The 22485-nt window shown below is 35.9% G+C and overlaps 1 protein-coding gene across 9 annotated transcripts in view; it reads left to right on the forward strand.

Moving 5' to 3' along the window:
- The window catches only part of SMC1B (structural maintenance of chromosomes 1B), a 67643-nt gene that overhangs the window by 21773 nt on the left and 23385 nt on the right, over positions 1–22485 (forward strand). For all 9 annotated transcript variants that reach the window (XR_012375293.1, XM_025881961.2, XM_073882626.1 and 6 more), the window contains exons 9-15: positions 4–211; positions 2650–2835; positions 4443–4622; positions 14570–14716; positions 17909–18046; positions 18525–18641; positions 20029–20135. Coding sequence is in view for 8 of the 9 variants with exons in the window: in XM_025881961.2 (XP_025737746.2) it covers positions 4–211; positions 2650–2835; positions 4443–4622; positions 14570–14716; positions 17909–18046; positions 18525–18641; positions 20029–20135 (1083 nt within the window). In the remaining variant the exon portion in view is untranslated. The remainder of the gene's footprint in view (positions 1–3; positions 212–2649; positions 2836–4442; positions 4623–14569; positions 14717–17908; positions 18047–18524; positions 18642–20028; positions 20136–22485) is intronic.

Genomic DNA, 22485 nt, shown 5'->3' on the forward strand with positions numbered 1-22485 from the left:
TAGGGATTGCTTGAAAGAGAAAAAACAGCAAGAGGAAACCCTAGTGCGTGAAATTGAAAACACAAAATCACGAATGTCTGAAGTTAATGAGGAATTGAATCTTATTAAAAGTGAATTGCAGAATGCTGGAATTGATAACCATGAGGGGAACCGTCAGCAAAAGAGAGCAGAGGTTCTGGAGCACCTTAAAAGACTTTACCCAGATTCTGTGGTAATTAGAAATGAATAGTTAATTGAAACAAAAAGGCTAAGCTTTCTTATTTGGGATTAAAAATGTTACTCTTATTAAGAAGCAGAATTATTTCAGAAATCTTTTAGTTTTGTGTTTGATTATTTATATTTAAAACATAATAGTAAATAATTGCAACATAATTTAAATAACTTCCAGTAGTGTCTATAGATAAGTAATTATTGGAGAGAAACATTGATGTGAACATATTACCCAGAAAGTCCAAGTTACGACCAGTATCCCCAAAGGACATGGGTGCCATAAAATAGTCTGCCCCTCCACCCCAAGCAGATAGCCTCAAACTGCATATTCTTCATGGTTTCAATTTTTTTAAAATTTATTTTCAGTAGACATCATTGGCATACTTTTGAAACAATGAATTTTTATTCTGTAAAGCTGATTGTATATCCACTTTTGCTAATGTATTTTATTAGCTCAAATACAGCAATATCTAACCTATTGCTTGGGGTGTCAACTTCACAGAATTATTTCCTCTGGTATTAGGGTTGTGGCATCTGACTCTCGTGTCATTAACTCCAGTTGCCGTCCTTAGTTTATGAGGGCCTGCTTTAACTTTTGATACTGTTAGCCACTTGAACTGTTTTGAAACTGGTCTTGACTTCTAGATCGTGATGAAGGAGTAAGCCTTGGTCACAGAATCCTTCCCCCCAATACCAAAGAAAATGGCAAAACTAGTTTTAAAAATGAGTTTAACGACCAAAGAAGGAAATGGCTATTACATCTAATGCCAGAACTTCAGAAAATGGTGATAGTCCATGATTTAAAAAAAAAAAAAAAAGATTAAACAATAACATTTCTTGTTCTTAACTCTGCAGAAGGAAAACTAACAAACTGATTACTTCCTGAGAATTCTCTCCTAGATTAAGTATTCCTTAATCTAGCAGGAAGCAAACACATATGTATTTGTTTCCTTTCGGTTAAAAAACTGGTGAATCAAGGAACATGCACCTCTGATGTTCTTAAGTGGAAGTGAAGGCCAATTCAAAGCCCCTTCCCAAAAATGGGATTTTCCCTCCTCTCCCATAGTAGAGGAAACTTGGTAAGGAAAAACTCAGAAGAAAGAGTGAAACAGGTATTCAAACAAAAGATACACACAGCCTCAACTCAGCTCTCACTTGCTCCTGTCCTCCAAGCCCTGAGATGCTAAGAAATAGATCAGAAAATACTTATTCCATCACCTATTGCTCAGAGGAAATTACCATCTCAGTTCTAGGTGAGGCAATCAAAACAGTTATCCACCACAGCAACTTCAAGGTCTGAACAGAGCTGCCCACCTTAAACATAAGCAAGGTGAAAAGAATCAATATGTTAGCTATAGGTCCATATGACAATAAAGCGAAAGAGTAATTTAAAAAGCACTTAGAAGTCTAAGAGCCTAGTCTGGGAGAAGGTTACAGAACAAAATCCCCCATAAGTAATTTGTGCTATGGACAATTTAATAAGAGCTTGAATTCATAAAACCAGATTCACATATGAGCTAAAACAAAGTAAAATGTAGAGCTATGAAAACAAATCAAGAACAAACAATATTACTGAACTAATAAATTGCAAGTAGCAAGGAGAATGGGTTACACAGATGAAAATCAAATTACTGACCTAGAAGAAAGATTTGAGTTAATCGCAGGTGAATGGAGAAGGAAAAAACAAAGAGCAGGGTAGTAAATATTAAAGACAAAGATGGTCTATCATAAAGAAATTCGTATTCCTGAAGTAGAACCTATCAAATGAAGAAAGAGTAGAAAGATGTAAAATTGAATCTTCAGGTATTCTGGGGAGCATTGATACAGGATGGTTGACGTTCTGACATTTTCTAGTAAAGGTGTTGATGTTCAGTCTAATTTTTGACCAGTCTTCAGACCTCAGATAACATTTCTTCATAGGAAGATTCCCCTGACTTTTCAAGTCAGCCTGGTCCCTGTTACAAACTCTCAGAGCATTCTGTGCTTTATCATAGTGTGTATTATTGCTCTATTTTGTACGTGCTCGAAATTATTATTTATATCTTTCTTCCCTACTAGACTGAAAGCTTGGTGAGGTCAGAGTGTCTATTATGTTCAGTAATGTTCACACACTGTCTAGCTGAGTATCTGCATGTAGTAGGTGCCTCATTAATTCTTATTTAATAACTTAAGAGAGTGGATGAATACTATTATCATAGCCTTGTAAAATATTTTAACACTTTGGTAAGGGTAATCCCTCCACACTACTCTTTTCTTAGTTTAAGTGCTAACACCTAAATGGATACTTCATGATGAAACCTATGTCCATTTGAATAAGACTCTGTTCAAATAGGTTTATAATTTTATAAAATTAGTTTTTGGTCTTGTTACATAAGAAACAATGAATTATATGTTCCTCAATAATGTGTTTGTTTTTCTCTTTTTTTGAAACCTGTTAAGTTTGGAAGACTACTTGACCTCTGTCATCCTATTCATAAGAAATACCAGCTGGCTGTTACTAAACTTTTTGGCCGGTACATGGTTGCCATTGTCGTAGCCTCTGAAAAGGTAGCAAAAGATTGTATTCGATTTCTGAAGGAAGAAAGAGCTGAACCAGAGACATTCCTTGCTCTAGATTACCTTGATGTAAGAAATTTGTAATGCTTATTAAATAAGCACTTCGTATTGGTAAAATCTTGTCTTTTAAAGTATGTCTTTATTGCCTAAAACTATAGTAGTGATTGAAAAAAATCATAGCCTGGATGCCAGTTAGTCATTCAAATGGCTGGTGTTAATGTATTGGTAGGCAATGAATAGTAATTATTTTTTTCTTAAAAGATTTTTATTTAGGGCGCCTGGGTGGCTCAGTCGTTAGGCGTCTGCCTTCGGCTCAGGTCGTGGTCCCGGGATCCTGGGATTGAGCCCCGCATCAGGCTCCCTGCTCAGAGGGAAACCTGCTTCTCCCTCTCCCACTCCCCCTGCTTGTGTTCCTGCTCTCACTGTGTCTCTCTCTGTCAAATAAATAAGTGAAGTCTTTAAAAAAAAAAAGATTTTTATTTATTTGAGGGAGAGAGAGCAAGAGAACATGAGCAAGGGGGACAGGGGCAGAGGAGAGGGAGAAGCAGGCTCCCCGCTGAGCAGGGAGCCCAATGTGGGACTCGATCCCAGGACCCCCGGGATCATGACCTGAGCCGAAGGTAGATGCTTAACCAACTGAGCCACCCAGGTGCCCCAAGAATAGTAATTTTTGATTTAATATCATTTCTTCCTAATTTAGTTTGCTGTAATTCTACCTTGGTGATTTTGAGGACATTACTCTAGCAGTATACCACCCTGCCTACTAGCCAGCAATTTATTTTGTTCTATAGCAAACTGTAGGAACAGTTAAGACATATGGTCTGTCCATGAAATGCCAACCCTGGATCTCAACTGTTAAATACACAATCACAGATTTACATACATTGTAGTAAACACATATCAGCCCGTGGTGGAACAGACTAAATTTTGGGCCTTAAGGTATGTATTGAGAGGCCTTAGCGTATCCAGAATAAATTACTGCAGCAGGAACTTTGCTTTTATCATAGCTGGTGTCCTTTACTGGTTTTTTTATTGCCTACTAAAGAAAATGCTCCACTTGGTCCAGCTTTCAAGACCTGAGCTGCAGGGGATGCACACAGTGGTTAGAGCTTGTGCCCTAGACTGGACTGCCCTGCATTTAATTCTCAGTCCTGCTTGTCATTAGTTCTCACTGGTTTCTTCTCATGAAAATGAGGTCATTCTTGCTGTTCTTCAGTAATCATTGCAGACACTTTTTTTTTTCTATTTCTGAAACCCAGGTTAGAAGTCATGTCAAAGAAAGTCTGAAGGCTTTCCTGGTCATTTAAGCCTAAAATGATTTTCTGAGTTCCATGAAGTGCCACTCTTATGACACATATGTAAATGGGTATTATCTCCCACTAGACTTTCTAATTTTGAGAGTATTGCTCGTGCATTGCTTTGTCCTAACTGGTCGGTGGCAGAGTTGAATCTGGAAATTATGTCTTCTGGCTTTTGCTGAAGTATGTTTTCTTTAAATGTTACATGAGCCACTGTTGGGATATATAGTTCATCAGGTTCTTGTCAAAATGTTATTATATATAAGTATGTACTATTAAATTTTTTTTGCTGTTATGCTTATTTATGCTTTTTGAGGATGTACTATTTGGTTTTTATTTTAGTGTATCTAATATATCAAGTGTTTTTTAACCTTTTAGATCAAGCCAATCAATGAAAGATTAAGGGAGATTAAAGGCTGTAAAATGGTGATTGATGTCATAAAGACTCAGTTTCCTCAGCTGAAGAAAGTAATTCAGTTTGTGTGTGGAAATGGCCTTGTCTGTGAGACTGTGGAAGAAGCAAGGCATATTGCATTCGGTGGACCTGAGAGACGGAAAGTAAGAGGCTTACATCATACTCTGGGATAACTTGAAGCAGTATCTATAAGACTAACATACTACACACACACAAATATCTACATACACTTTCATATGCTCTTTTTTAGAAGGAAAACCAACGTAGAACCTAAGACAGTTATGGCTTTAGTGGTTGTTATATCAGTTGAGTTTTCAAAGAATTAATTTCTGTAGTATTCCCCATTATCATAAATTATATTTTGGAAATTAGATTTGTTGTAATCATAGCCTAAAGCAGTTAATTTTTTTTACTTGATATGCAATAAATGTTCTTGGCAAATCTCTGATTTTTCCTGGCATTCACAATATAATGCATGTGTTTCTGAATACCAGGGGAAAGATTTAGGTATTTATTTTAGTTCTTCCCTAGCTTAATGCAGACACTATCCTTTTACATGTTCAAGGTTTTAACACATTTAAAGTTATAGAAATAGCACAGTTGAAATGAGGTTACTGAATCCTAACCTCAAGGGAATGATTTTGATTTTAAAAATAACTGTTTTACTTAGTCGAATAGTTGTATTTAGTTAAGCAATGTTAAATTCCTCAAATTTCTTGACGTGTTTTTTTTTTTTAACTACATTTGTGAAGTATAACCTAGTATCCAAGAGCATAAGGTATGAGGTAAGACTGGTGATGCTACTTAGTAATTAATTACATGACTTAAGGCTAATCTCTACATTTCTAATTTTCTCATCTAAAATTGGGGAAATAGGGGCGCCTAGGTGGCTCAGTTGTTAGGTGTCTGCCTTTGGCCCAGGTCATGATCCCAGCGTCCTGGGATCGAGCCCTGAGTCCGGCTCCCTGTTCAGTGGAGAGCCTGCTTCTCCCTCTCCCTCTGACTGCCACTCTGACTACTTGTGCTCTCCCTCGGTCAAATAAATAAATAAAATCTTTAAAAATAATAATAAAATAAAATTGGGGAAATAATAGCACCTATTTTGTAGGGTTAGAGGGTTAAATTCAGTAATAATGTGCACAGTGCCATTTGAGTGCCCAGCAAATAGCTCTCACAAAGTGCTGGTCATTTTTTTTTAACTTGGTCATTTTTCTTTTTTACTTACATCCAGAATGTCCACAGTTGCAAATTAATGCAAAACAGACTGTTCTTATTAAAAGTAGGAATTTTCAGTATTAAACTTATTAACTTATCTAACATGATTAATTTTTCAGACATTTTAGTACTTCTATTGGTAATCTTTTTTTAATTTGTTATGTTAATCACCATACATTACATCTTGAGTTTTTGATGTAGTGTTCCATGATTCATTGTTTGCGTATAACACCCAGTGCTCCATTCAATACGTGCCCTCTTTAATACCCATGACCAGGCTAACCCATCCCCCCACCACCCTCCCCTCTAGAACCCTCAGGTTGTTTCTCAGAGTCCATAGTCTCTCATGGTTTGTCTCCCCCTCCGATTTCCCCCCTTCATTTTTCCCTTCCTACTATCTTCTTCTTTTTTTTAAATATATAATGTATTATTTGTTTCAGAGGTACAGGTCTGTGATTCAACAGTCTTACACAATTCACAGCGCTCACCGTAGCACATACCCTCCCCAATGTCTATCACCCAGCCACCCCCTCCCTCCCATCCCACACCACTCCAGCAAGCCTCAGTTTGTTTCCTGAGATTAAGAATTCCTCATATCAGTGAGAGCATATGACACATGTCTTTCTCTGATTGACTTATTAGTAATCTTAATGAGAACTCAATCACTGTTTTAGTAATCACTGTCATTGATTTCTACATATTAAATTTAAGGAGGTATAATAAGTGAGCTACTAAGGTTATTTTGCTACCTAATTATGCTATAAATGATTTTTGTATCTTTGTAAAACATGTTTTTAAACTGACTTTTGAAGATTTGTGTGGTTAAGTTAAAGAAGTCATATGAAGATAAGACTTTATTCTTTCCTTCATTCAGCAAACAGCTTGCATCTTGTTCACAGTAACTAATGCCTTTCTCCTCTAGACTGTATCTTGTTTTCTTTTCATTATTTCAAAATTTTAATCTGTTTCATTTGTCTTACTTTTATCTTAAATATATTCCAGGAACTTTTATAGTCTTCCTATTGTTATTATTCCACTTACAGAATTTTCTGTTTTAGGATGTGTAAAACATTTGGATAGATGTCACATTTTCACAGAAATTATCTGATGTCTTCATTTGTGCTTTTGGTTTTCCATGGACTTATCTTTCTATAGACTTGATACCATGTTTTAGAATTTTTTTAATTCAAATACTGCAGGTGAAATCACAAAATGATATTTTATATACAAACTACATACAGGATATATACATAATAATAAGTTACAGCAGTTCTGCTAGCTATAGTTTGGTCATCAAGATTTTTATGATAACTCAATTTTTAAATATTTTTTAAATTAACATAACAAAATTTTAAAATCTGGAATCTGTTTGAATACATGTGATTATTCCATCCCTTCCCCTTAACCAGAGAAACAATTATTTGCTTCCTTTCCATAGACTGGATGATTGTTACTCAAAAAAGTATGTGGAAATGTCTATTTATGCTTTGCCCTTTTATAATATGGCGTGGCAAAAAACAGACCCAGAAAAGGTCATTAACTAGCTAATAATTCATGAAAAGATCATTTTTCCAAAAATTACATACATTGAGCAAGAGAATAAAATGCAGGGTACAGAAGGTTGGAAAAAATGGTACCATCTGGAACAGAATATGGCTGAATCTAAACTTCATACTTTATATCAGAATACATTTCAGATGGATTTGAAGTATAAATGTAAGAAATGAAATTGTAATTATACTGAGAGAAAGCATGGGGGAATTTTTCCTTAATGTCAGAAATAGCAAGACCTTTTCAGTATGACAAAAAACCCAAAAACTGTAAAATGTGGGTACATTTAAATAAACCTAAAAAAATTTTGCATGGCCAAAATCACCATAAACAAAATCAAAAGACATGGCAAACCAAGGAAAACATTTACAGCTCATGGTAAAGAGCAAATTTTCCTATAAATCAACAAGGAAAAGAACACAAAGTAGAAAAATGGACAAAGGTATGAATAAACTTATTTTATTAAAGGAAATATAATTGTTCTTAAATATGAAAACTCATCCTCACTTAAAATATGGGAAATGCCCATTAAAATTACACTGAAATACTATTTTCACCTGTCAGATTGATCAATGTTAAAAAAGTTTGATAACACTTTATGAGGAAGGAGGCTCTCCCATTTACTGCTGTGGGAGTATAAGTTTGTATCAGCTCCATGTTGTGGTTTTTAGGAACTTCACATAACAGATAAACTCACATGTATATGAAATGATACATATACAAGATTTATTTATTGAACCATTTTGTGTAACAGGAAAAATTGGAAACAATCCAGATAAGACTAGTTCAATAAAATTATAGTGCTTTCATAGAAAGGAATACTATGCAACCTTAAATAAGAATAAGGTTCTTTGTATACAAGTATGAGACAATCTCCAAGATCTATTCAGTTTTTTTAAAAAGTAATATGTAGACTAGTATATAGTATGTGACCATCTGTGTAAGACAATGGGGAAATAGATGTATACATGTATATGTTTATGAAAAACATTTCTGGAAGAATCCATAAGAAATTCACAGCATTGATTACTTCTTGGGAGAGCACATGGGTAGCAAGGGCCAGGGGAGTTTTTCACTCTACAGTCTTGTATCTTTTGGACTTTGAAATATCCGACTATCTTATCCGTTCAGAAATAAAATGTTAAAGTATATTTTTCATACCAATGAAAGACAACTTTAAAAATATATATAATCCACATAACATAAAAATTATAGAAGCTACCTTAGCAGTTTATAACACTGAAACTCTATTTCTTAAAACAGTTGAAGTTGATTCAGTGAAATGGTTGGTAATCTTGCAGAATACGTTTTTAATGCCAAAGAATTTTTTTCTACCCCATACCATAGCCTCTTGAATTTTTATTTAATGTTATTTAAAAATTCCTCTAACTCCTTATTTTAAATGAAATCCCAGTTGTGTCAGCCAAGTTATTTTTCAGTAATGTAACCCCCAACGTAGGCATAGGACTACTGCCCAGGCCAACTAATGTAAGCTGTAAGTCAAGAAAATTACAGGCTGGAGATAAAAATTATAGTCCTTCTGGAATAGGAATTTGAATTCCTATTGTAAATTCCTATTGTAAATCAAATAAAAATAAGTTATCTGAGACTACATTAACCTTTAGAAGAAATAAATTGTTTTAATAAACCCAGGAACTATTAAAACCCCTAAGACCCACAAATTCTATGAATTGTTGCTCACTACGTTTTTGGAATTGAAGGAGGTATATAACATGATGGTTGAGAACATGAGCATAGATGTTTGACCAACTTGGACTTTAGTCCCTGTGTATGGCCTTAGGCAAGTTACCTAATATCTTTTAGCCCCTATCTATAAAATGGAAACAATATCTACCTCAGCGGCTTGTGAACATGGAATCAAATAGCATAAATGCACTACATGGAGCACAGTACATGCAATATAAATGGTTGCAATAACAACAGCAACAGTCAACTAAGCAATAAAGTAAAAAGAACCTCAGAAAATCATTTTTTGTACCCCTGCTCAAACAGGAAAAGTTGACTTGCCTGAGTTTGGCAGCTGGGAAGAGGGTGCTGGCACTGTAATCCCACACACAGTGTGGCAGATTCTTAGTAGCACAGAGTTCTTGATACACTTCTTTCCAAGCCAGCCCCCATAGAGGTTCTTTGTCAGTATTATGTTTGGTTTTTATATATCAGAAATAGAAGTTAATAAATGTGCAGTTTAGAAATTTTGGAAAATAGAGCTCAAAAAGGAAACTGAAAACCATCCCTAACTTGTCTCCCAGAATAGAGTTGCCAAAGAAGATATTCGGACATACTTATATTAAAAAACTATTCATTGTTTATCTGAAATTCACATTTAACTGAGCATGCTTATTTCTGTTTGCTAAATCTGACATCCAGACTCGAAGGATCTAGTATGTACTATGGTGTCTATGCTATATATTTAGAAATCAGTTTTATCCCTTAACTTTTGTAAGTTTTGTTTTTACGTGTAAATTGGGTTTTTAGTATGAGATCAAATATATATATTTTTTAATTTAATTATGTTAGTTACCATATAATACATCATTAGTTTTTGATGTAGTCATCCACAATTCATTGTTTTTGTATAACACCCAGTGTTCCATGCAGTACGTGCCCTCTTAAATACCCATCACCAGGCTAACCCATCACCCCACCACCATCCCCTCTAAAACCCTCAGTTTGTTTCTCAGAGTCCATAGTCTCTCATGATTTGTCTCCTCCTCCGATTGTCCCCCCCTTCATTTTCCCTTCCTTCTCCTAACATCCTCCATGCTATTCTTATGTTCCACAAATAAGTGAAACCATATGATAATTAACTTTCTCTTCTTATTTCACTTAGCATTATCTCCTCCAATCCCATCCATGTTGATGTAAAAGTTGGGTATTCATCCTTTCTGATGGCTGAGTAATATTCCATTGTGTATATGGACCACATCTTCTTTATCCATTGATCTGTTGAAGGGCAACTCGGCTCTTTTCACAGTTTGGCTATTGCGGACATTGCTGCTATGAACATTGGGGTGCATATGGCCCTTCTTTTCACTACATCTGTGTCTTTGGGGTAAATATCCAGTAGTGCAATTGCTGGGTCATAGGGTAGCTCTATTTTTAATTTTTTGAGGAAACTCCACACTGTTTTCCAAAGTGGCTATACAAACTTGCATTCCTACCAACAGTGTAAGAGGGTTCCACATTCCTACCAACGGTTTAAGAGGGTTTCCCTTTCTCCACAACCTCTCCAACATTTGTTGTTTCTTGCCTTGTCAATTTTTGCCATTCTAACTGGTGTAAGGTGGTATCTCAATGTGTTTTTGATTTGAATGGCTAATGATGAATATTTTTTCATGTGTCTATTAGCCATTTGTATGTCTTCTTTGGAGAAGTGTCTGTTCATGTCTTCTGCCCAATTTTTATTTTATTTTTTTAAGAGTTTTTATTTATTTATCTGAGAGAGAGAGCATGAGCGGGGGGAGGAGGGGCAGGGCAGAGGGAAAGGGAGAAGCAGACTCCCTGCTGAGCACAGAGCCTGACGCAGGGCTCAATCCCATGACCCTGAGATCGTGACCTGAGCTGAAGGCAGATGCTTGACTGACTGAGCCACCCAGCTGCCCCTGCCCATTTTTAATTGGATTATTTTATTTTGGGGTGTTGAGTTGTATAAGTTCTTTATATATTTTAGATCCTACTCTTTATTGGATATGTTATTTACAAATATCTTCTCCCATCTAGTAGGTTGTCTTTTAGTTTTGTTGACTTGTTTCCTTTGCTGTGCAGAAAGTTTTTATCTTGATGAAGTCCCAAAAGTTCATTTTTGCTTTTGTTTCACTAGCCTTTGGAGATGTATCTTGAAAGAAGTTGCTGTGGCCGATGTCAAAGAGGTTACTGCCTATGTTCTCCTCTAGGATTTTGATGGATTCCTGTCTCACATTGAGGTCTTTCATCCACTTTGAGTTTATCTTTGTGTGTGGTGTTAGAGAATGGTCGAGGTTCATTCTTCCATGTTTAGCTGTCCAATTTCCCAGCACCATTGATTGAAGAGACTGTCTTTTTTCCATCGCGTATTTTTTCCTGCTTTGTCGAAGATTAGTTGACCACAGAGTTGAGGGTCCATATCTGGGCTCTCTATTCTGTTCCATTGGTCTATATGCCTGTTTTTGTGCCAGTACCATGCTGTCTTGGGGATCACGGCTTTGTAATATAGCTTGAAATCCGGCAATGTGCCCCAGCTTTGTTTTTCTTTTTCAACATTTCCTTGGCAATTCGGGGTCTTTTCTGATTCCATACAAATTTTAGGATTGTTTGTTCCAGCACTTTGAAAAGTGTCATTGGAATTTTGATCGGGTTGGCAAGATCAAATATATAGTTACTTAACTTTTCTTCACTTTTTTTGGTGGTATCACTTCTGTATTTTAATTTTAATCTGGGATTTATTTTGATGTATACTGTTAGATGTAGGTATTAGATTTCCCCCTAAATGGTTAATTACCTGCCCCAACATCATATACTGAATAATCTTTCTTTTCCTACCTGCCTAATTGAATTCAGTGATTTCTCATTATAATAATCTGGATTATTATACTTGGTTCTTTTTTCACCTACTATAATTTATCTCTAGTATTTGTAGCTATCTTATTGCATATTTATATTTATTATAATCTTTATTATAATTTATAGAATCTAATTTCTTTCAGAAAATAATCAAAATATACCTTGTAAATAAATAAGTAAAATATTAGCCCACAATTACTGTAAAATCATGTCTAAATTTATGTTCTTTCTAAATCTTGATCTCCTGTATTTAATTTTTGGTACTACTCTTCTAGCATGAAGTTCTGGTTTTTCCTCAAGGATTTCCTTGTAACCTCTCTAATCCCCAGGCTTTTCTGATTATACCTCCTAAACATTTTTCAAATCTTTTTCCTTTTTTTCATCCTAGCTATTATTGGCTGATTTCTTACCATCACCTCTAACTCACTTGGACCAATCCATTTTCCAAATAGTTGCCAGAGTGGTCTATTTAAAGCTCCTGTCTGACCATTTCTCTCTCCTGGGTGCTGTCACCCCATTCAGTGCTAATCCAACTCCGTGCCCTCGAAAAACCCCATCAGTCCTCAGTTGTTCTCAATCCCCATTCTTCCTGTGACGGCACACAAAGAGCCCCAATATCTGCCCTGCCTACTGGCCTCACCTCTAAGCTGTTCCTTAGCTCTCATTTTACCTTCTAGGAATTCTAAACTCTTTATGTTCCCTCTTTCCTTACCCCACCCCTGTGGCGCATGCACATACTATCTGTTTAGGTGTCTGTGCGCCACTGCCAGCGTTTTGCCACTGTTCTTTTCCTGGCTGCGTCCTACCTGTCCGTGTCAGAGACTGCAGCTGCCTGCTTAATAGCCCTCTCCCTTTTCTCCATGCTAACAGAAACCTGATCTTACTGTGTAACATCTCAGAGGGGCCACTGGAAGTAAATGGCAGTCATCAGTAGGCCTGCCAGGAAAGTTTCTTAATAGAACCCTTTGACTTTCTTTCTTGAAATATAGACATGATAGCTGGTGCTGTAGGATTCTCCTGGACTACAAAATGACTTTGAAAATTGTCATATGAGAGATCCTGACACACACATCACTAGTGACACATAGTCACATAGTAAAGTAAGCTTTATGGAGAACTTAAAAGCGGAGGAGCCTATGTGGATCTTCATCTTTCATTCAAGAGAGGTATGGTTTGGCCAGGCAAAACTCACAGCTAAAAGTGTTCCAGGAGAGGGATGCTGCCTCCATACCACTTGACATTTTTATGGAGAAGTTGGAGGAGTCAGTGGAATGTGTAACAGTGGGCTTCCTGGTCAGGGAAACTAACTGCCTTCCTGACCAGAGAGAACTTCCCATTAGGAGCTCACTTTCCATGCCTCTGCTGTTGTCATCCAGTAAAGATCTAGTGTTTTCCAAAGAGCCATTTCAGACCCAATGAGCAAACTCATTGCCAGGCTAACAGCTGGGAAGGAAGGGAGCCCCTAAGGCCTTCCAGAAAATAAAAAGGCTATCTCCCTTGAAGAGTTATCCAAATACTAAGGATGACAGAGCAATAATATATCAGGAGTCTGGGTTTTGTTAACTGTGGCGCCATCATACAAACCCTGGAATGCGTACTTCTGTAATTGTGAGAGAGAAAGAAACTGAGTTTTCTGCTAAATATAACTAACTTCTAACTAGTTCCTCTGATACAATGAAAATCTTCCCCTCTTCAGGAAGCTTTCTGTGGAGGATCTGGGTTGGGACCCCCCAGTTTTATGCTTCCAGATTACCCTGTGATTCTAGCTTCTCCTTACTTTCTGTTGTAATGTTATGTTTCTTTCCCTACTAGCATGATTCCCTGGGGGTCAGTGCCATATGTCCCTCCCTTCGGTCGCTCCGGTGTCAGTATAGAATGTCTCAAACACAGCAGCTCTCAGGGACAGTCTGTCTGAATGAAGGAATGGATGAGACTCCTGTTTGTTGGCTTTTTTTCCCTAAGCTCACTCTGCTGGTTTTGGTCTTCCACAGGTGGTCCCCTCCTGCTTTTGTTACATAATTAGAAACATTTGTAAGACATTGAGAATCATTTACTCCATAAAGCATATACTTAATCACAAGACTATAAACTTGAAGCTATTTTATACCTTTGACTCCATTTAAATTTTTTTCTTGGTCCCGGTTTCATATGTACCTTGGAGAATGCACTATGTTTGGTATCCTAAAGTTGCTAAGGCTATTTTCATAATATACCATTGACGTGACAACAGATTCTTCAAAATATAGGATTACATAATACAAACCATTTGATATTAAATACAAATATCCTTGGTGTTTGCTTCTCAATATTGAATATGTTTGGAGCTAATATATAATTTATTTTTTTAAGATTCTTTTCATTCATGAGAGACAGAGAGAGAGGCAGAGGGAGAAGCAGGCTCCCCACAGAGCACGGAGCCCAAAGCAGAACTCGATCCCAGGACCCTGGGATCACAACCTGAGCTGAAGGCAGACGCCTAATCGACTGAGCCACCCAGGCGCCCCAATATACAATTTATTTTGAACCTTTTTAACTGCTGCTAATTTGTTGTCTAGAATTGCTTTGGGCTTTAGCAAAACAGGATGTTTTATTTGTGGTTTGTTTATCGGCTAGTGTCCTTTCATAAACTAGGTATTTTATTAGTAAATTTCAGTAAGTAGTTTTCTCATCTATTAATTCTCAGCTGTAAAAATTGCCATTTTATATCCTATTTTTATCTTCCTTATGTACATTTCTCCAGGATAAAATATTTTTAATTTTACAGACAGTAGCTCTTGATGGAACATTATTTTTAAAATCTGGGGTGATCTCTGGAGGGTCAAGTGACTTAAAATACAAAGCTAGAAGCTGGGATGAGAAGGAGATAAAAAACTTAAGAGACAGAAGAGCCCAGCTGATCCAGGAGTTAAAGGTAAGCCCATGCTGTAAAAGTTGTGGAATACTAAGCTGTAGAATAATTGTGTTTTAAAATTAATTTTTGTGGTCATAAAAGTACCATGCCTATAGTTTAAAAAATTCAATAAAGCAAAATAGAATAAAGTCAAAGACAATATTTCTCTTACCTATCCTCATATCTCAGTGATACTTGCTAAACACAGTTTGATATATAGCTTCTGGAAATTTCCTCTGTATATGCAAGTATATGTATTATTTTTCCTGTTTGTTTTATGATGGGCTTTTGCTACAAATATTGTTTGCAACAAGCTTTTACATTTACCATCATAACAAGGACACGTTTTTATCTTAGCATACAGAGAACCACTTATTTTTACTGAATCCTGCCTGGTATTTCATTGTATAGGTTGTGTTTACTTAACCAGTCTCCAATAATGGACATTTTAGGTTTTGCTATTACAAGCGAGGCATCATTAAACATTCTTCAGAGAAGGAGAATAACCAGTACCTAGGAGTATAAATTCTGTAGCCACGCTGCCTGAGTTTCAGTCCTGGTTCCGCCACTTACTAGGCACTTAGTAGGACCTTGGACAAGTTACTTAACCTCTCTGTACCCTAAGTTTCCCACCTGCAAAATGGGTATAATAAAAGTATCATCCTTTTAAGTTTAAGGATTAAATCACATAATCCAGTTAAAATACTTAAAACAGTGCCTGGCATGTGTGAGTACTATATAAATGTTGTTATTTTAAAATAATTTTATTTGTATAAATATATCTCTAAGATGAATTCCTATATGTGGAATTTCTGGGTGTAAGCAAATGTGGTTTTATACTATTAGATGTTGCCAAGTTCCCATCAAAAGAACACTTGTAGTAGTGTATGTCCCTGGATTGCAACACGAAATATTAGCAGATATTTCCATCTTTGCCAATCTGATTGGTAAAAAAATATATATATGACCCAAATGTTTGAGTATGCATTTCTTAAATTATACCTGAGATTGAGCATTTCTGCTTGTTTTATTGGTTCTTTGTAATTTTTTCTTCAAACTGCTTATTTATCTCCTATGCACATTTTTCTATTAGGTTGCTTATTATTTTATTACCTATTCTAAGAATTATTTGTATAATGAGTAAATTAGTTCTTAGTCATATATGTTGTAAATATATTGTTTGACTTTTGTTGGGTTGAGGTATAATTTATATACAATAACTGCCACCCATTTTAAGCGGGTGATTCAGTAAGTTTGGACAAATGTATGTAGTCATGTAATTGCCCCCGCAATCACAGAATATTTCCATCATACCCTGGTTTCTTTGTAGTCAGCCTCCTTCCAGGACCCCGGACTGAGAGTGGGGATAACAATAGCGCATCTTTCACAGCACTGTTGAAAGGGTTAAGTAGGTTAAAAAATGTAAACTTGATAGAACACTGGTAAGTGCTCAGTAAATCTGAGATATTACTTAGAATATCCACGAAACACTTTAAAAAACTAATTATATGCTTGTCCATAATGGAAACCTCAGTAGCTTTTTAAAAGGTCATCTTGATTATAATTTAATGAAGTTAGAAGTAGTAACTAAAAAATTTTTGTTTGCATAGAAATTAAGAAAAGCCCTTTTAGGTAGTTTGGGGATCAAAGAAGTAATCAAAAGGCAAATTACAAAATGTCTCGAAAGTGGTAAATGGGAAGTCTTTGAGACACATACAAGCTACATCAAGAGGAAATACCTCCATTTTTAAAGAAGAAAGATGAGATATCGGGACATTTATTACTTTAAGAAACTAGAACAACCACCACAAAATAAACAAGAACTTATAATGGAATTTTTTTTAAAGATTTTATTTATTTGACAGAGAGCACACAAGCAGGGGGAACAGCAGGCAGAGGGAGAAGCAGGCTCCCCGCCGAGCAGGTGGAGCCTGATGTGGGACTTGATCCCAGGACCCAGTCGCTTAACCAACTGAGCCACCCAGGCGCCCTAATGGAATTTTTCAAGCTGAATTTAGAGAACAAACCAAAAGAGAAAAGGGACCAGTGAATCTAAAAGCTGTTCTTTTGAAAGACTAATAATAATAAACTCTTTGCAACACTAATAAAGGGAGGAAAAGTTAGAAGCAAAAATAGACTGGGAACGAAAAGATTAAAATAATTTAAGGGATCTTATGAGCAAATAACTATATAATAAAAAAATTGAAAACCTGAAAGAAATGGAAGATTTTCAAAAATCTTAATTATAGATTAAGAATAATTAAATATTTTAATTATTTATAGTTAAATAATTAAAAATAATTAAAAATAAATATATAAATAAAGATTGACCAAAAAGAAGTGGGATATTTGAAAAGTTAGGCAATGGCAGGCGGTGGTGTAGTCTGCTGGCCCAGTCCCTATCTACGTCCTCCTTTCTTCCTGGGCTCTATTAAAGAATCATAAAAAACAAAACAAAACAGCTAGATTTCCCAACTTTCATTGTAGCTACCAGTGGCCATGTGACAGTTTTAGAGCTATAAATGAAAGTGTTGGTTTCATCTCCTGCATTTTATTCTTCCTTACCGGAATGCAGTCGGGAGGCCTGGAGATGCAGCAGCCATCTTGTAAAGAGACAGCAAGCATGAGGATTAGACCATTGTTCTAAGAAGCTAAAAGTTATATGCCCTTGTTGAGGAACTGCACTACCCTAGACAGCTGTTGTGTGAGAATCATAAACCCACATTTGTTTGAAAGCTTCTGTTAGTTGAGTGACCCACCACTGAAAAAAAAAAACACATCAGGAACATAAAACAGCAGCTCTGGGAAACAGTATAGGTAACTGTGCACACGTGTACTCGTGTAAAAACCAGGAGTACAAATACAGAACACACCTGCACTGGGGAGTTAAGCTGGTTGAGTAATGGGGTGGGTGAAGGAGAAAGAGAATGTACTAGAAGCAAGGCTGATCCCATTTATGTCACTTGTGTGCCTTGGGTGGAACGCACACTTCGCGTTCCTCATTTTTCACTCCTGTTTCTGCCTAGGAAGTGTGTTAGTCTCTGAGGGTGCTGTAGGGCATTGTGGTCCCTCCAGATGGCTTGTGCACTTAACTGCCAGTCTCTTATCAGAAGGGGGAAGACCGGGTGTGGGTGACTTATGACACATGAAAGCACTTTAAAAAAGTGAAAGTGCCTTTCTGTTGTAAAATGTTCTGTTTCTCTCCCTTTTTAGGATTTAATGAAGATACTTCGCAAGGAAGCAGATTTGAAACAAATACAGACTCTAGTACAAGGAACTCATACACGACTCAAATATTCGCAAAGTGAACTAGAGATGATTAAAAAGAAGCACCTTGCTGCTTTTTACCGGGTAATATGGGCTTACAGAAAACTTGGTGGAGATGAGAACCAGGACAGAGAATTTCAGGAATTACATTTATGTAGCATCATGTAATTTTTACACTTTACCCCATGATTGAGATTATATTTTAGTTTATTTTTATGGTGGTTAATCTTGACATACAGCTGTGCCTCCATTTACCTTATCTCAGGGATCCTCCCTTTTAAAAAAAAAGATTTTATTTATTTGTTTGAAAGCACAAGTGGAGGGGAGCTGCAGAGGGAGAGGGAGAAGCAGACTCCCCGCTGAGCAGGGAGCCCCATGTGGGGCTCAGTCCCAGGACCCTGGGATCATGACCTGAGCCAAAGGCAGACGCTTAACCATCTGAACCACCCAGGTGCCCGTGGGATTCCCTTTTTATTCTAAAAGGTACCTTCACATATGTTTGTTTCACTGTATAAAGGTAAAATAGCTATGTTAAAAAGAAATCTTTCTCTTTTGTAATTAGGAACAATCTCAGCTACAAAGTGAACTGCTAAATATTGAGTCTCAGTGTACTATGTTGAGTGAAGCAATCAAAGAACGGCAACAAAGAATTGAAGAATTTCAAGAAAAGATAGATAAGGTCATGAATGGTGTATTTATTACTGATTGACATGTAAAATATAGTTCTAGACCAGATACCCGATGTAGCTTCTTGAATATATGCTAAAGCAGTTTGATAAGTGCTTAGTTTTATTGGTCTGCCAAATGAGTTTCGTTGTGTCTTTGGAGAACTACTGTTGGCCCTCTCAAGAGATAATGACCAGTGCATAGTTACTCTCTTCTGCTCTCCAGCATCTCCTTGCCCATTGTAAAAATTACAGCTTCTTTCTTCTCCCACTGACCTTAACACCAGAAAGAAAGAACCTTTCTTTCAGATTATCTTTTTAAAAAGTTACTCATTCCCTTAGCAATTATTTCTTGAACAGGCACAGTGCTTGGCTCTGAGGCAACAAAGATTTGGTCATCTAGCCTCTGCTTATAAAATGACAAGAACTTTCTGGCTTAATTCATTCTGCTGTTGATCTTCTCTAATCCTTGGAAAGTTGTCTGTCCCACCATCACTTAATAACTTCCACCCATTGCTTTAGTTCTGCCTTGTATCACAGGATTTGAAACCACACTTCCGTTGCTCCTTAATTAACTCTTTTCCAGGTTAAGTACCCCTAATGCTTTAATCATGGACTTAAGACCAGCTCTGGCAACCATCCTCTGGGTGCTCTGTTGTTTGTCAACGCCCAGAACCAAGTTTAATGTCAAAATACTGTCTGACCTGTAGAGTACCGTGGGACTCAACACACAGAACTATAACTTGCCATAGTTTTTATTATCTAGTTATGTAAATTGTAACTTATCACTGCATTAGTCATATCCCATTCATATTTAATTTATATTCAACTAAAATCTGAAAGTTTTTAACATGTCCTGCTGTTTAAAACAGGTCTCCCTTTTCCTAAAATTGTATATAAATGCAGGACCTTAAAACTATTGAGGTTAAATGTTGTTTTGTTGGATTTGGCTCATTCTAGTTCTTCCAAGTCTTTCTGAGTCTTAATTCTATGCTCCAGTCCTTTTGGCTTCTACTGCCTGAGACTCTGTATAGTATCACTCATATCTAAAGAATATTTTATTTATTTATGTAGAATGTTGTATTATGGTGTGGCTAATGTAAAGGCAATAGTTCTAACTTTGTTTCCAACGCTTCATAAAACCAAAAGTATTAATAGGCCAATTATGAGCTTTCTTATTTAGTTTTCAGAGTAAGAAATTTGAAAATAGAGGATGTAGTTTGAGGAGTTAAAGAAGAAAAAAACAACAACACTGGTTCCTCAGAGTATGATAATGCTTTTCAGATTAGTTTTTGGCCTAATATAGGAAATTCTTGGTGGGAAAAATTTAGGTTTAAGTATTGTCTGTATACTTTCTTAAAATTAATTATTAAAACCAGTTGTTTTGAAATAATTTAAAAGGTAGAAGATGAGATTTTCCAACACTTCTGTGAAGAAATTGGTGTGGAAAATATTCGTGAATTTGAGAAGAAACATGTTAAACAGCAACAAGAAATTGATCAGAAAAGGTATTTTTTTTTAAAGATTTTATTTATTTATTTGAGAGAGAGAATGAGATAGAGAGAAAGAGAGCACGAGAGGGAAGAGGGTCAGAGGGAGAAGCCGACTCCCTGCTGAGCAGGGAGCCCGATGCGGGACTCGATCCTGGGACTCCAGGATCATGACCTGAGCCGAAGGCAGTCGCTTAACCAACTGAGCCACCCAGGCACCCAGAAAAGGTATTTTTAATAGAAGATGTTAGTAAGCAACTTACACATATATAAATGTAACTGTTATTTCATTTTTTTAGAAATTTATTTATCCATTTTAGAGAGAGAGTGGGGAGGGAGGGGCAGAGGGAGACAGTCTTCAAGGAGACTCCCTGCTGAGTGCAGACCCCAATATGGCCCTTGATCTCATGATACGAGATCATGACCCGAGGCAAAACCAAGAGTTGGATGGTTAACCAACTGAGCCATCCAGGCTCCCCTGTAACTATTATTTCTTAATTTAAGGGAATTGTGCCTGAGTGAGTATTTCATTTCATCAAGAAATAGCTAGTAAACATTCATTATACATTATAAAGAGATACAGTTCTTTTATTCTGCAATTTTTTAAAGAGAAAAAGCATAAATATTACAAAATAAGAGAATGGGGACATAACTACACACATAGCATTTACTTAAAAAATAGTAAGACAATAATTTAATTATTTCTCTGTAAATATCCATGCATGTGGATAAAATTGATAATCTTCAAGAAATAACATGTTCCCAAGATAGAAAAATGTAAGGAGGCCAGCTGCCATAGGAAAAAAACGTAAAAAAGCCTCCTACCCAGCACTCTCTTCCCCAGATTCACCAGGCACATACGGTTTCACAAATGAATCATCCCAGTAAACTTTAAAGGCACAAGTAACTTCAACATTTAACATTTAAACAAATGTTCAATATTTAAACTGCTTCATAGTATAGAAGAGGAAGAAACATCTTTTTGTGAAATGAACATTATTTAATAATATTGATGCAAAAATTTTTAAAAAAGGTATGTTACAGATACCATAAGAAACTCATTCTTACCTATAAATAACCAAATAAGGTTACCTAGAAACAAGCAGTAAAACAACACAGCAAAAGAATACACCATTATCTAGTGTAGACTTCATTCGAGAAATAAAAGGGTAGTTCAGTATCAGGAATTATTGCTGTAATTTGCCATATTAATGATCAAAGAAGAAAAATAAGAAGATGAAGGCACTTGACAGAATTCAGCATCCATTCTTGATTTAAAAATCCTAAAATGTAACTATTTGTTACATGAGAAAATACACCCTATTCTTTTTTTTAATTTTTAAATTCATTTAGCCAACATATAGTACATCATTAGTTTCAGATGAAATACACCTTGTTCTAAGCATCATGTTTTCATGGAGTAGCACTAGAAGTGTTCCTAGTAAAGTTAGAAATGAGAAGAATATTTGATATCACCGCCATTACCTAACGCTCTTCTGGAAATCCTAGTCCATTGAGTTAAACAATAAATATAAATAAGGTATAAACATTTGCAAAGGAGGGAATAAAATTTCCACTATTTGTGGGTTATATGGTATATATCTAGAAATTCCTAGAAAACAAATTAGAAACTGAAATTCTTAGAAAACTGTTAGAAACAAAAGACTTCAGTAATGTGGCTGGATATAAACATTAATATGAAAACTTTAAATTAAAAATTAATATAAAAATTAATTTAAAAATTTTTAGACTTTCTATATAAAAACTACCAGGAAGATAATTTGTAGGGAGAAAAATATCTCAATTATTAAGAGATGGAGAAGGAAAAGTACTTAGTGCTTAGGAGTAAACTTACTAAATGTGAAAGTATATAAAGAAACTTTCAGGGGCACCCGGCTGGCTCAGTTGGTGAAGCATGCGATGCTTGATCTTGGGGTTGTGAGTTTGAGCTCCACATTGGGGACAGAGTTTACGTAATAAAAGTTTTTTTTATATAATATTTTAAACAAGACAGAGAGATAATAATCTTGAATAAAAAGAAAAGGCATACTAGTTTTTTCATAGGAAGATTCAACATTATAAAGAAGTTGGTTCTCCCTAATTTAATCTCTAATTTACATATCATCTCAATACATGTATGGACAAGGATTTTTTTAACTAGATAAGCTGATTCTAAAGTTCACATTCAGAACTAGCTAAGAAAAATCTGGAAAAGGTAATGAGAAAGGACTAGAAGTCCCAGATTTTAAAACATGTATAAAGTTGGATTAATTAAAATCTTGAAGTGCTTGCTCACAAGTGGAATCCAGAAATATACTCGGATCTATAAGGGAAATTTGATTTAATATAAAGCTGGCATTTCATATCA

The sequence above is a fragment of the Callorhinus ursinus genome, unplaced genomic scaffold (assembly GCF_003265705.2).
Source record: "Callorhinus ursinus isolate GAN/ISIS: 27379988/994484 unplaced genomic scaffold, GSC_fseal_2.0 scaffold48, whole genome shotgun sequence".
In the NCBI taxonomy this organism is placed as follows: domain Eukaryota; kingdom Metazoa; phylum Chordata; class Mammalia; order Carnivora; family Otariidae; genus Callorhinus; species Callorhinus ursinus.